General features: G+C 43.3%; 1 protein-coding gene across 1 annotated transcript; it reads left to right on the top strand.

Annotated features, from left to right (window-relative positions):
• Positions 1 to 398: 398 nt before the first annotated feature.
• Positions 399 to 14385, top strand: tsen34 (TSEN34 tRNA splicing endonuclease subunit). Its single transcript, XM_060923594.1, has 4 exons — positions 399 to 1023; positions 8465 to 8606; positions 13542 to 13823; positions 13970 to 14385. Exons 1-4 carry the CDS (start codon positions 691 to 693, stop codon positions 14179 to 14181), a joined length of 969 nt encoding a protein of 322 aa, XP_060779577.1. The 5' UTR covers positions 399 to 690; the 3' UTR covers positions 14182 to 14385.
• Positions 14386 to 15952: the final 1567 nt, after the last annotated feature.

The following is a 15952-nucleotide window of genomic DNA, read 5'->3' as shown; positions in this document are numbered from 1 at the left end:
TCTCCCCGTGTCCGCGTGGGTTTCCTCCGGGTGCTCCGGTTTTCCCCACAGTCCAAAGACATGCAGGTTAGGTTAACTGGTGACTCTAAATTGACCGTAGGTGTGAATGGTTGTCTGTGTCTATGTGTCAGCCCTGTGATGACCTGGCGACTTGTCCAGGGTGTACCCCACCTTTCGCCCGTAGTCAGCTGGGATAGGCTCCAGCTTGCCTGCGACCCTGTGGAACAGGATAAAGCGGATACAGATAATGAGATGGGGAATAACTTTAGCATAAGTTGCCATTAGCTTTCCAGCTTCAGGAACTTTACCTGCTTTTATTTTGACACACAAACGCGACCTCTGTCTTGTTCCGGGTGTTTTTACACGCTCATTGGTTAAGAACGCGACGAATGTGTCACGTGACACGTAGTAACGCGGAAGTAAACAAATAATGCGGTCGTCTTGAATGTAAATTTGGATTAAAGTGTGTAGTTTGTAATCTGGGCGAAGGAAGCAGTCGTGTAATCAAATTCAAATCAAATGCACGCGTCCTGGCTTGTGTTTTGGTAGATTTGATATTAGACTGAAATGTTGACAGTTAAAATTTTCACCACGTGGTCAAACCTAACTAAAGCAAACCACAGCCATTAAGATAGTAGTAAACCAAGCAAGTTATTATTTATATGCCCAAGTTTAATTATAGTTGATGTCATGGATTGGGATGCGACAGAACTGAGCATCCAGTCTGATGAACAACATGCAGAAAGCAGTGAGTGTGTGGAGGCGAGAAATCAGACTGATGGCGAAGAGAAGGCTGAGAATCAGACTGTGAACATCAGCTTCTGCGGATCCACGCCTTTGCTGTGGAGGGCGGCAGATATTAAGAAGTGTAGAGAAGAGGTCGGGGTGATCGGGACTCTTGTGGGGTCTCTGGCCAGACAGCCAAGGCAGAATGTCAGACTGGGAAGGCCACTGGAAATCCTGCAGGAAGAGGCTTGGCTGCTGGTGGAGACTGGAAAGGCGATTGCTTTACGGCACAAAGAGGTGACTGCTGAAATCAGGAGGAGTGGTTGGTTTCAAGTCATTTACGTGCCTTGTGTTAATGGTGTTTATGAGGTAAAGGAGTAGATCTGGAGGATCCTCAGACAGAGTGCTTTGGTAAACTGGGATGTATGGATGCTGTCAGTCCCCCACTCGCTTGCTCACTCGAGTTTGTTGACGGTGTAGTGGCTGCTGCTTTATGTCCCGAGGCTCCCTCATGCCTGTGTTACCTTCTGGCTCTCCCCTTTTAGTTATCAAGTCAAGTTTATTGTCAAATATGCTATACATGCTCGACATACACTACCGTTCAAAAGTTTGGGGTCACCCAGACAATTTTGTGTTTTCCATGAAAAGTCGCACTTTTATTTACCACCATAAGTTGTAAAATGAATAGAAAATATAGTCAAGACGTTTTTCTGGCCATTTTGAGCATTTAATCGACCCCACAAATGTGATGCTCCAGAAACTCAATCTGCTCAAAGGAAGGTCAGTTTTATAGCTTCTCTAAAGAGCTAAACTGTTTTCAGCTGTGCTAACATGATTGTACAAGGGTTTTCTAATCATCCATTAGCCTTCTGAGGCAATGAGCAAACACACTGTACCATTAGAACACTGGAGTGAGAGTTGCTGGAAATGGGCCTCTATACACCTATGGAGATATTGCACCAAAAACCACACATTTGCAGCTAGAATAGTCATTTACCACATTAGCAATGTATAGAGTGGATTTCTGATTAGTTTAAAGTGATCTTCATTGAAAAGAACAGTGCTTTTCTTTCAAAAATAAGGACATTTCAAAGTGACCCCAAACTTTTGAACGGTAGTGTACAGCACAGATGAAATTACAGTCCTCTCTGACCCACGGTGCAAACAGGCAATGCAATAAATTAAAAAAAATAGAATAATTGAATAAACAATACAAACAGTATAAACACTCGATAAGAACTAGACATAGACTAAACACTCAAAAATAGAATAATTGAAATAAACAATACAAACAGTATAAACACTCGATAAGTACTAGACATAGACTAAACACTCATATGTATACACACACACAAATTGAAGCAAATAAACAGTCAAGGGCACTTGAGCTATAGCAGGTAAACATGAGATAAGCAGAATAAACAATAAACTAATAGCTGTTTAGGTGAGGTAGTGTGGAATAGTGCAAATATGCTGTCATAGTTAGTTGCCGGAGTCCCTGCTTGTACTCAGCGCAAAATGTATACTGTTCCTTCTTATTCAGGTGATATTGGGCATACCTAACAACCTGTGTTTTCTCTCTCTTCTCCCTCCTCTGAGTTACGTGTCAATCCTGAGATCGAGATGCTGACCTCTTCTGCTCCTCGGACCTGCCTGATCCATCCTGATGCCCTGTGTCTGGTTGGAGTCTCATCACATCGCTCCTATGGAGGACGGCCCCGTATGGACAGTCGAAAGTCATACTTGGAAGACGCTTTGGACACTTAAGGCCAATTTATGCTGACAACCCAGTCCTCGCAGATGGCGTCGCAGATGGTGTCTGCGAAGCCCCCCCCCCTTCGCAGATGCTCTGTGCGCACCTCCCAAAAATTGTGACCACCGCAGACAGCCTCGCAGACAGCGTCGCAGACAAGAGGGCTCTGATTGGTCCACTCTACATCCGCTGTACACACACTTCCGCTTCCCTACTTTCCCGGTTTGTTTTGTTTTCACGACCGCCATTTTTAAAAACACGAGCAAAGATGGAGCAGCACGAAGAGCGGTTGATCGAGGAAGTGAGGAAGTACGTACATCTATACGACTCCAGTTCTAGTCATAGTGTGGTTAGTGGAGTGTTTATCCTCCGGTTACTTTAGTAACCGGAAGATAAACACTCCACTAACCACACCCACCAACTACTCCTAGCGATTTCGCGACTTCGCGCCCCCTTGCGTTCTGGCGGTGAATAACATCGCGCACGCCTATTACTCCCCGCTCAACGATAAATTACAAATGTCTACGAAAAGCTATCTGCGAAAGCCTTGTCGCAAGAGCATGCAGAGGCCCTTACAGTAATGCTTTTGTGGCTGAGGACTACAGTTGGCTTGCTAACTTTGGGACTGCGGTTGTCATGAACAGTTTTGCACTCAAGTTTCCATCAATGAAGAGTTATAACATCAACAAAACTTGTTAAAGCTGTTAATGTTATAGTCATGTTGTCTGTTGTTGTCCAGGTGAGGATGGGTTCCCTTTTGGGTCTGGTTCCTCGAGAGGTTTCTTTCTCGTGTCATCTGGGGGAGTTTTTCCTTGCCACCGTCACCACAGGCTTGCTCATTGGGGATGGATTAGGGATAAAATTGGCTCATGTCTCGGGTCATTCAGATTCTGTAAAGCTGCTTTGGGACAATGTCTATTGTTAAAAGTGCTATACAAACAAACTTGACATGCAACCCACAATAAAAGGTGTTCTTGTATTTGCAGATTTTGGTGGGAAACAGTGCACGTTTTGTGTGTCAAAAGTCAAGTCAAGTGGGTTTTTATTTCATTTCATTTCTCTCGATAGATAGATAGATAGATAGATAGATAGATAGATAGATAGATAGATAGATAGATAGATAGATAGATAGATTCTTTATTGTCATTGCACATTACTATACAACGAAACACTGTTTGAGGGCTCAGATCACAGCAGCATGTCATATCAAATAAATAAAACCTTTTAAAAAGCAGCATATTGGCATATAAGCAGCAGTATAAATTACAGTATGGAATTCTTCTTCTTTTGGCTGCTCCTGATTAGGGGTCACCACAGCGGATCTTTCATCTCCATCGCTCCCTGTCTTCCGCATCCTTCTCTACCACACCTGCCACTTTCATGTCCTCTCTCACCACATCCATGTATCTCCTCTTTGGCCTTCCTCGTTTTCGTGTGCCTGGCAGCTCCATCCTCAACATTCTCCTTCCAACATGCTCTGCATCTCTTCTCAGGCTGTGCCCGTACCATCTCAGTCTCTCCTCTCTTAGCTTAATTCCCAAGCTCTCCACATGTGCTGTCCCTCTGATGTGCTCGTTCCTGATCCTGTCCAACCTTGTCACTCCCATCGCAAACATCCTTAACTTTGCCTCCTGCCTCTTTGTTAAGGGTACGGTCTCCAATCCATACATCACAGCTGGTCTCACTACTGTCTTATACATCTTACCTTTCACTTTCGCTGGGACTTTCCTATCACAAATGACTCCCGAAATCCTTCTCCAACTGATCCACCCTGCCTGCACTCTCTTTCTTACCTCACTATCGCAGCCCCCATTTTCCTGCACAGTTGACCCCAGGTACTTGAATTCACCTGTATGTAATTATTCAATGTAGCCAAACACAGTAAGGTGCAGAGTGTGAGTCCAAGTCCGGATCAGGCCTCCAGCAGAACTTTTCCAGCCCTGGGGAAGAAGCTATTTTGGTATGACCCTAAGCCTGCCAGAGGGAAGGGTGTCAAAAAGACATTGTCCGGAGTGAGTGCAGTCAGTCCTAATCTTTGTGGCTCTGTTTCTCAGCCTGGCAGAGTAAATCTGTTCCAGGGATTGGCGAGGGGTACCAATGATTTTAGATGCAGTCCTGATGATCCGCTGCAGATCTTTCCTCTCCTCTGAGGTGCAGCTGGAGAACCACACTATGCATCCATAGCTCAGAACACTTTGTATGGTGCACTGGTAGAAGTTGGTGAGGAGCTTCTGTGAGAGCCCAGTTTTCCTCAGGGATCGCAGGAAGAAGAGTCTCTGCTGGGCCTTCTTCACCACCTCTCTGTAGTTTGTATACATTAGAATGAAATGTCATTTCTCGAGGACCATGGTGCATAGTCAAGTCAAGTTTGTGTCTCTCTTTTAACAATAGACATCATCGCAAAGCAGCTTTACAGAAAATTAAAGACTTTAAACATGAGCTAATTGTATCTGTAATCTGTCCCCAATGAGCAAGCCTGTGGCGATGGTGGCAAGGAAAAACTCCCTCAGACAACATGAGGAAGAAGCCTTGAGAGGAACCAGAGTCTAAAGGGAACCCATCCTCATCTGGGTGATAACAGATAGCGTGATTTATAAATAACTCGCTTCTATACCATAACTGTGTTCTATATAGTCACAAAGTACAACTGTAAAACCAGGAAAAAAATTATAAGTCTATTTTGTTGAAGTTAAAACTGTTCATTGATGGAAACTTGAGTGGAAAACTGTTCATGACAACTGCGGTCCTAAAGTTAGCAAGTCAACTGTCGTGCTTAGACATAAAAGCATTACTGTAAGTGTCCAGAGCGTCTTCCAAGTGCGACTTTCGACTGCCCATATGGGGCCGTCCTCCACAGAGCCATGTGATGAGACTCCAGCCAGACATAGGGCACCAGGATGGATCAGAAGAGGTCAGCATCATTGTTGTCTCAGGATTGACATGTAACTTGACAGAGAGAGACAGATAAAAGAGAGAGAGAAAAAAAAACACAGGTTGTTAGGTATACCCAGTGTCACCTAATGGTTAAAGCATATACGCAGAACCATGGCCTTACTTTTTGTTTATAAATGCCTTGAGACCTCAAGAATGGCACAGGAATAGTTTTAAGCGTTAACAATAAATCTAACATAGTAATTTTTACGATTAAAGTGATTTATATAGGTAGCGGTCTGAGTGAATGATGTTGACGTCCGTGATGTCACAACAGGAAGTCTATCGGCCTCATCGCCATTTCCAGTATACTAAAACACAGAGCTGACTGCAACTCCGAGCTTCCATTTTGAGCTAATTTATCACCATGCCACGTAGATGTGTTGCTGGCCGGTGCAGCAACATGACAAAAGGTGGATTTCCGTTGCATTCATGGCCCAAGAATGTTCAAACTGCAAAGATTTGGACACGTTTTGCAAGAAGTTCACGGGCACATCGGGTGCCTACGAAGTGGTCTCTCCTCTGCTCTGCACATTTTACTGAAGACTCTTACGAGACCTCTGATCTGTTGAGGAGCGTTGGCTATACCGGTAAGCCCGTATTGAACGAGGGTGCAGTACCAACAATTAAAGGAAAATAAAACTATAAGAAAAGGAAAGTAAGTTCAGTTGCACCAGTCTTCCCGGAGTGAGCCAAGGGTTGGTGCTAAAACCTGGGATGGAACAGGACATATTATCACTTAGGCAGTGACCTCCCCGCGGTTGTTGCTAAAACCGGTGACGTCCCGTCCTGGGTTTTAGTAATTGCCTGAGCCGAGCAGTAATAGCGGAGTACTCAGTATGGAGAAAATGGAGAATGAGTGGAGCAGCTGTCTGATTTCTCTGCTGGATATGCTCGCCTCAGCAGCAACATCTCGCCCTTATGTGGAAGGAGCGAATGAACGGAGAACTGAACGAACAACTGAAAGTCAGATTGTTTTGAAACAATCAGCCACAAGATCGGCCTTCAAGAAGCGAGAACACAAATGAGTAAGCTGCGACTCTCATTTGGATACAAAACAACAAAAACAACACTCGTTTTTTACTTGCATTTAGATTAATACATGTAACTTGTGTTGTGTGTTTAAGTTACCGGTATGAGATTATTTCATTTGCTTCAGAATGTGACTGTTTCAGTTCATCTGATTATTTAATTAGCCTTTTACGTTTTATCAGTGAAAATGCATGCATGTACATGTATGTTGCATAAGTTAGAACACCTATCCTGTTTTAATGAGAGTCAACCCACAATCAATGAAGTCAAATCAGTCTTAGTTGAGCGAGTTGGTTACGGTATTTCTTACTTTGACCATACATTTTTATTTATATGACTTTGGTCTATAGCTGTAAAAGGCCTCGGCCTTAAAACCGGTTACCGCTGTGACGTCACGCACTCAGGGCTGGCTGGCTCAGCGGGGCAGCTCGAATGCCAACTTTGCGGTCGATTTTAACTCTCAAAAATATATCTCATTATCTCTAGCCGCTTTATCCTGTTCTACAGGGTCGCAGGCAAGCTGGAGCCTATCCCAGCTGACTACGGGCGAAAGGCGGGGTACACCCTGGACAAGTCGCCAGGTCATCACAGGGCTGACACACAGACAACCATTCACACTCACATTCACACCTACGCTCAATTTAGAGTCACCAGTTAACCTAACCTGAATGTCTTTGGACTATGGGGGAAACCAGAGCACCCGGAGGAAACCCACGTGGATACGGGGAGAACATGCAAACTCCACACAGAAAGGCCCTCGCCGGCCACGGGGCTGAAACCCGGACCTTCTTGCTGTGAGGCGACAGCGCTAACCGCTACACCACCATGCCGCCCCTCAAAAATATATATATATTTTTATTCCCATTTATGCAGCATACAAGAGTCAAGGATGGAGATACTATCCACTCAGAAATTTATTTTAAAATAAAGGTTCTGCGTATCTCCTTTAAGAATGGTATACATTTTGCGCTGAGTGCAAAAGCAGGGATTCTGGCAAGACTAACTATGACGACATAACTAAAAGGGAGAGCTAGACATGAGGGAGTCCTGGGACATACAGTATATAAAGCAGCCAGACACCACAACGTCAACAAACCCGAGCATAGGACAGTGGTGGCCCAGCTGTTAAGGCTCAGGGTTACTGATCAGGAGTTCAAAGCCCAGCACCTCTACGTTTCCATTGTTGGGCCCTTGAGCAAGGCCCTTAACCCTCTTTGCTCTCAGGGTGCAGTATAATGGCTGACCCTGCACACAGACCCCAGCTTTCTAACAAGCAGAGATATGCAAAGAAAAAAATTCCACTGTGCTGTAATGTAACCAAGGCTGCTGCTTCTTTGACATGGAGTGCAGGGAAAAAATACACAGAACAGGACACGGGCTGTAAACTATTGGTAGAGTAGCAACAATACGTTTAGTGTTCTATAAATTGTCTGATGCAGCTTTGCAAAGAGTAGGTGTGTAGCATCAAGTACAGAAACAAAAAGACATCTGTGGAATTTATGGAACAATGGATACTTACAAGTGAGATACAAACTTTGGTCGTCCTTAGAACAGAATAAAAACTTAATTCATTCATTTTCAGTAAGTGCTTTATTCTGGGCAGGGTGGATCTGGTGTTGGTCCCAGGAATATTGGATGGGATACCAGTCTATTACAGAGCAACATGCACATACACACTCACACCTAAGGGGAATATTTCTTAGCCAGTCCAGTGTGAGAAGAAACAAGTAAGATGTGAAAATCCGCAGTAAGACCTGAACTCGGGATTAAACCGCAGACCCTGTGAGGTGGCAGCCGGACCGGCTGCACCTCTGTGTTGTCCACATAACATGGCAAAAATCATTGGCTCAATATTAGTGGATTCTTTCAGTTACATTTCTTTTGAATGGTTACCATTCTTAAATAATCCATTTGTTTCATCCCAAAATTGGGGATCGAAGGGATTCAGTATTGTACCTTTTGTAAGAAGAGTGTGAAGATATTGCTTATGCATTAATCGTTGTTTTATTCTTATTTCCACAGCTGTCTGCAGATGAAGAAAGTCGTTTGAAGGCAGTGGAGTTGTACGAGGCCAGACTAGAGCAGAGTTATAAGGAGCAGCATGTTCTCGCCCTGGAGGACAAGAAAGCTGTACTGCAAAGAGTAATCAGTGAGAAACAGAATGGTGATTGACACTCCATAGTATATCAAATACTCAACATAACATCAATGCATTGACACTGAATGATGACTGGTGCGTACCTGAGCCTTTCTCTTTACAGAATAGGCAAAAAGAAGATTTCAAAAAAATAAATCTGATGCACAACGTTTCAAATTTTCCAATCAGAATAATTGGAGAAAATATTTACACTTCCGGTGACAAAACATTTAATTCTTTCTTTAAATAATACTATTATATTTCAAAAGTATATGCAAAACATGGTTGTCCCTTCATAAATGGAAACAAATTATCATCTTTCAATTATGTAGATTCTTATTAGGATGCAGTGCTGCTGCACAGCAACCTATGGGCTCCCCTAGGGGAGCCCATAGGTTGCAGTGCAAAGCACTGCAACTATTGTTCTTCTACGTGTTTCTTCTTCTTCTTCCGTATTCTTCTTCTTCTTCTTCCTCCTACGCAAATTTCGATTTCGAATAACTCAATAACCATACGTCGCACACAGACAAACAATATATCAAAACGTGCGGCTCGATCGGACTCGCTATGCTATTACTTTTCTCTACAGAATACGATTTTTTCGCGACGTAGTCGCGAAAAAATCGCCCCAAAAAACCCCATTCATTTCTATGGAATTAATTGAAAAAAAAAGCACTTTTTCAAACATTCGCTGCTCTGGCATGCTTTCACCTAGAGACGTGATTCAAACTCTAAAACGTAGGAAAACTTCTCCTCTGTGGATCTGGTATTCAACTTTTCTGCTAGGTTCTACACTTTCAGATCAGTCCCGGCTCAAACGCCATGTGGGTTCCGGGAGAAAATCCGGCTTTTGAATGGGTGTCTATTGCGTTACACACCAGTGAAGCTCGTTAAGTCAGAGTGTAGAGGGCTTGAAAAAAAAGCTCAAACTTTCTCGCTTAAACTGTGTTTTCAGCCACAAATTTCACTCTACAGACATGATTTTCTCAAAAGTAGTAGTAAAACTTGTCCTGATTCACACAATGTGTCTACCTAAACGATTGGATTTACAGTTTTTGAATGACAAGCCTCAAACTGAGGACAGGGCAGCTGAGAGGCCTCATTGACACCCATTATAAACGTGACAGAAAAGTCACTCATTTTTAACTCGCTCTAGTGTCCTCATTTTTAACACTACAGACAAAAAATTACATCAGTTTATTCAGGAGACCCTTCTAGCGCTCACTGTGAAAGAATTTAGTGAATTTCTTTTTTTTGTGAAAAAAAAAACAGCCTCGGTCGGCATGACACTTCACCTTAGCTGCCCACTTTATTAGGAAAACTTCTGTTCGTACATACAAACTACAAACACTCTTCTTAGAGTTTAGAGTTTATTTTATTTTTAAAAGGGACAGTGCACAAATTAAACATTATCCTTGTGGTCAGGACAGATGTCTGTACCAGGTTATAGCAGTACATGCTAATTTCCGCCTGTAGTCACTTTGTTTATACTCTTGAATAGCTCTTCTTCATGATGACAACCGGAAGTGTACCAACACGATGGGGCGTGTAGCGCCACCTGTGGCTCGGGTGCACAATGCACCTCATAACAATAGCTCGATTTAAACACTGTGCATGTAGGATTGGATTTCTCTGGCACCCCTGCTGGGACCCTTTGCTCGATTACTGACAGTAGCTCAATTTGGATGTGCATGTAAACGTAGTGAATGTGTTTACCTAACTGATAGGATTTACAGTTTTTGAATGAGAAGCCTCAAAGTGAGGAGAGCACAGGTGAGCGGCCTCATTGACTCCCATTATAAACGTGGCTGAAAAGTCACTCGTTTTTAACTCGCTGTAGCGTCCTCATTTTTTACACTAGGGACAAAAAAATAGTGAAAGAATTTTGTTAATAGTTGCTTTCGTTTTCGAGTTATTCGTCCTGAGCAAAAAACAGCAGAAATCTGACAAGATCTTGTGGGTCTTAGCGCTCCTGCTCAGGCCCGTCGCCAGGCCGACTGGGGCCAGTGAGGGAGCAGAGAGGGGGGAGGGGGCTGCTGTCTCAAGCACACACATAAATCATGGCATTGTAGCTTCATAGCAGGTCACACATTCACGGCCAGCGAACATGCGTGCCCGAATTGCTTCGTGCACTGCATCCTCTCACAATTTCCCCTGGGGAATTGTCCGGTCTAGTTTTGGAGTTGCCCTCAGCCTCCAGGAGCCATCATTATTCATGTCATTTCAAATGCAGTGGCAAACGCAGTCTAAAATTCTGCTTACATGATGAGTTTCATTGCATAAATTGAATGCAGGAGTTGTGGTGATGTGTTAAAGCATTCATTGTACAACATATTGTATTACCATAGCCAGGTTCTTCAATATTAGGGCTTCTATCAAAGTCCCATCATGCCAGTGTTGTAGCCAAGTCACTAAACCTTGAGTCGGAGTCCAGTCTTGAGTCCCCATTGTTCAAGTCCAAGTCATTAAAAAAAATTAGAGTCAAGTTCACTATTGATCCGAGTCGAGTCCGAGAACAAAATTCCAACCGCACCATTAAAATTAGTTTGTTCCTGAACATGACGTATGAACAGGTCAATGTGCTTCTCTTTATCAGGGAGTGTGAAGTATTCTGTCAGAGATGGTTGGGAGACGGATGTAAGTGCAGAAGGTTTGTTTATTAATACAAGTGAAGACGGGTAAACAATCCAGAATGGCAGGCAAAATCGTGAAACTGGCCGAGCGAGGCACAAACAGGCTATCGTAGACTCGGCAGAATCAAAGACGAGAAACAGGAAATCAGGGATCAGGAGCCCAAACAAGGAAATAAGGCTCGGTAATGTGTCTGCAACACAACTCAATACTTCGCAAAGTAAGTGTGTTTTCACAGTTTTTATATAGGCGCTCTGATTGCACCTTAATCCTGTGCAGGTGTGAGTCGTTTATGGCGCGCGCACCTGAGAGAGAGTCCGCTAGGCGTGCGCGCTGTCTGGAGTGCACCCGAGAGTCTATCTGATGCAAGCGCCAAGGCACGCAGGTGTGACACTCTTGCTCAAAAATTAATGTAGATATACAGTGGTGCTTGAAAGTTTGTGAACCCTTTAGAATTTTCTATATTTCTGCATAAATATGACCTAAAACATCATCAGATTTTCACACAAGTCCTAAAAGTAGATAAAGAGAACCCAGTTAAACAAATGAGACAAAAATATTATATTTGGTCATTTATTTATTGAGGAAAATGATCCAATATTACACATCTGTGAGTGGCAAAAGTATGTGACCCTTTGCTTTCAGTATCTGGTGTGACCCCCTTGTGCAGCAATAACTGCAACTAAACGTTTCCGGTAACTGTTGATCAGTCCTGCACACCGGCTTGGAGGAATTTTAGCCCATTCCTCCGTACAGACCAGCTTCAACTCTGGGATGTTGGTGGGTTTCCTCACATGAACTGCTCACTTCAGGTCCTTCCACAACATTTCCATTGGATTAAGGTCAAGACATTGACTTGGCCATTCCAAAACATTAACTTTATTCTTCTTTAACCATTCTTTGGTAGAACGACTTGTGTGCTTAGGGTCGTTGTCTTGCTGCATGGCCCACCTCCTCTTGAGATTCAGTTTATGGACAGATGTCCTGACATTTTCCTTTAGAATTGGCTGGTATAATTCAGAATTCATTGTTCCATCAATGATAGCAAGCTGTCCTGGCCCAGATGCAGCAAACCAGGCCCAAACCATGATGCTACCACCACCATGTTTCACAGATGGGATAAGGTTCTTATGCTGGAATGCAGTGTTTTCCTTTCGACAAACATAATGCTGCTCATTTAAACCAAAAAAGTTCAATTTTGGTCTCATCCGTCCACAAAACATTTTTCCAATAACCTTCTGGCTTGTCCACATGATCTTTAGCAAACTGCAGATGAGCAGCAATGTTTTTTTTGGAGAGCAGTGGCTTTCTCCTTGCTACCCTGCCATGCACACCCTTATTGTTCAGTGTTCTCCTGATGGTGGACTCATGAACATCAACATTAGCCAATGTGAGAGAGATCTTCAGTTGCTTAAAAGTTACCCTGGGGTCCTTTGTGACCTCGCCAACTATTACACGCCTTGCTCTTGGAGTGATCTTTATTGGTCGACCACTCCTGGGGAGGGTAACAATGGTCTTGAATTTCCTCCATTTGTACACAATCTGTCTGACTGTGGATTGGTGGAGTCCAAACTCTTTAGAGATGGTTTTGTAACCTTTTCCAGCCTGATGAGCATCAACAACACTTTTTCTGAGCTCCTCAGAAATCTCCTTTGTTCGTGCCATGATACACTTACACAAACATGTGTTGTGAAGATCAGACTTTGATAGATCCCTGTTCTTTAAATAAAACAGGGTTCCCACTCACACCTGATTGTCATCCCATTGGTTGAAAACACCTGACTCTAATTTCACTTTCAAATTAACTGCTAATCCTAGAAGTTCACATTCTTTTGCCACTCACAGATATATAATATTGGATCATTTTCCTCAATAAATAAATGACCAAGTATAATATTTTTGTCTCATTTGTTTAACTGGGTTCTCTTTATCTACTTTTAGGACTTGTGTGAAAATCTGATGATGTTTTAGGTCATATTTATGCAGAAATATAGAAAATTCTAAAGGGTTCACAAACTTTCAAGCACCGCTGTAAATATCTTATGCCAAAATATTATGGAATGTGACAAAAAATAAAGAAAAACATCTGAGTCCTTGTGTCCAATTTACGAGTCTGAATGCAGTTAATGCAAGAGTCCGAGTCATCAGTGCTCAAGTCTAAGTCAAGTCACGAGTCCTTAAAATTAGGGCATGAGTCGGACATATATATATATATATATATATATATATATATATATATATACACACTACACACACACACTAATGATTTGATAGTTGCTCTAACTGACATGGAGTTTTTTGTCTGTATGGATTTTGTGTCTTGTCATTAAGCTCACAAGGGTAAGGATGCAGCAGAGCAGGCAGTCAGACAGCGACTTGAATCTCTGGAGAAGAGCTTCTCGTTCCCCCGTTCTGCCATGGCTGTCCAACTCTGCACTGCACGTGCCGGCTTCAGTCACTGTCCTGAGGAACATGCTTTCTTGACTGTTGATTGGCCAATGCCTAGAAACAAGCGCTCAGAGACGAGATTCCGGGTTTATAAGGATCTTAGGAGGAAAGGCTTCTATCTAACTCCAGCAGGGAAGTTTGGGGGTGATTATCTGGTGTATCCAGGTGAGCTCAGTGTGGACGGATACATTTTCACTTGATTTTACAGTCCTCTTTTACAGTATAAAGTACTGCAGTAACATGGGGTTCCCAGCCAGTGATATATTTTTTTTTCATTTATTGATAATTATCATGTTGTCCTTTTCCTCCAGATGATCCACTCCGCTTTCATGCCCACTTCATCGCCCTGTGCTTGCCAATGGATGAAAAGTTACCACTCTGTGATGTTCTTGCTATAGCAAGGCTTGGATCCAGTGTAAAGAAAACAGTGTTACTTTGCTCACCACAGGATACCAGTGACAGTGGAGAGGAAATGGGAGAGGAGGTTGTGTATTCGTCTCTGCAGTGGAGTGGAATAGTATAGCATACGGACTGATTCGACCCAGAGGAGGGCCCTCCTTGCCTTTCAGGACTTAATAACCTGCTGGACTGAGCTTGTCTGAAGGCACAAATATTTAATATAAAATTAAATCTGTTCATTTTCCCATGGCTGGTCAGTTCTTTTCAGTTTGTTTCAGTAAAACAGCGTCTGGGATTTGGCCAATAAACCACATGTATGATAAAACCAGTGGTATCTGGTTTGGGTGGATTTTTGTCAGAGTTTCACCATGACTGAATTGTTGAGGAGGGTTTTTTTTTTTTTTAAATAAGAAAACAGTGTGGTTTATAGACAAATGCTCTTAGTGCTGACATAATTTGCTGGCAAATGAACTGATATTTGATATGGAACAAATAAGTACAAAAGGTGAATTTATTACTAGGTTATCGACCAAGATGTTAAAAAAAAAAACACACACACATGAACTGTTGTAGACACGATCCCAGACCCCCCCCCCCGTCCTCTTGCAGCAAAAAGACGAACATTTATGCAAGTTTTGTGCAGATACACAACTTTCCTATTTTTTTTTTTAAATGTTGCGGTAATTTCATCTCATCTCATTATCTCTAGCCACTTTATCCTGTTCTACAGGGTCGCAGGCAAGCTGGAGCCTATCCCAGCTGACTACGGGCGAAAGGCGGGGTACACCCTGGACAAGTCGCCAGGTCATCACAGGGCTGACACATAGACACAGACAACCATTCACACTCACATTCACACCTACGGTCAATTTAGAGTCACCAGTTAACCTAACCTGCATGTCTTTGGACTGTGGGGGAAACCGGAGCACCCGGAGGAAACCCACGCGGACACAGGGAGAACATGCAAACTCCACACAGAAAGGCCCTCACTGGCCGCTGGGCTCGAACCTGGACCTTCTTGCTGTGAGGCGACAGTGCTAACCATTACACCACCGTGCTGCCGTTGCAGTAATTATTAAAAAAAAACTAGTTTATTTTCTTGTTTGCTGCTGATTCCTCTGTTGATCCCATTAATAATAATAATATTAATAATAATAATAATACCTCATTAGGGGCGGCACGGTGATGTAGTGGTTAGCGCTGTCGCCTCACAGCAAGAAGGTCCGGGTTCGAGCCCCGTGGCCGGCGAGGGCCTTTCTGTGTGGAGTTTGCATGTTCTCCCCGTGTCCGCGTGGGTTTCCTCCGGGTGCTCCGGTTTCCTCCACAGTCCAAAGACATGCAGGTTAGGTTAACTGGTGACTCTAAATTGACCGTAGGTGTGAATGTGAGTGTGAATGGTTGTCTGTGTCTATGTGTCAGCCCTGTGATGACCTGGCGACTTGTCCAGGGTGTACCCCGCCTTTCGCCCGTAGTCAGCTGGGATAGGCTCCAGCTTGCCTGCAACCCTGTAGATCAGGATAAAGCGGCTAGAGATAATGAGATGAGAATACCTCATTATTTTTTTGTAGAACCACACCTTAGAAAAATTATTAGACTGGGGCAGTTAGGAATGTAGATAAAACATTAGACAGGAAAAAAGGTATCATAAGAAAATGATAAAATATGAAAGAACATAGTTTCAAAAACCATGAACAAAAAACGTGAACTATTGTACGATTAGGGCTTTCAAAAGTTAAGGTATATTCTCATCTCATTATCTCTAGTCGCTTTATCCTGTTCTACAGGGTCGCAGGCAAGCTGGAGCTTATCCCAGCTGACTACGGGTGAGAGGCGGGGTACACCCTGGACAAGTCGCCAGGTCATCACAGGGGTGACACATAGACACAGACAACCAT

Source organism: Neoarius graeffei, chromosome 6, assembly GCF_027579695.1.
Source record: "Neoarius graeffei isolate fNeoGra1 chromosome 6, fNeoGra1.pri, whole genome shotgun sequence".
NCBI lineage: Eukaryota > Metazoa > Chordata > Actinopteri > Siluriformes > Ariidae > Neoarius > Neoarius graeffei.
This window is presented reverse-complemented; position numbering and strand designations above follow the sequence as displayed.

Excerpts from the sequence above, each read along its gene's own strand:
- tsen34 (XM_060923594.1), top strand. The coding sequence starts at position 691 with ATGGATTGGGATGCGACAGAACTGAGCATCCAGTCTGATGAACAACAT. Across the intron at positions 8,607-13,541 it reads AATCAGTGAGAAACAGAATG|CTCACAAGGGTAAGGATGCA; the intron begins GTGATTGACACT and ends CTTGTCATTAAG. Across the intron at positions 13,824-13,969 it reads TGATTATCTGGTGTATCCAG|ATGATCCACTCCGCTTTCAT; the intron begins GTGAGCTCAGTG and ends CTTTTCCTCCAG.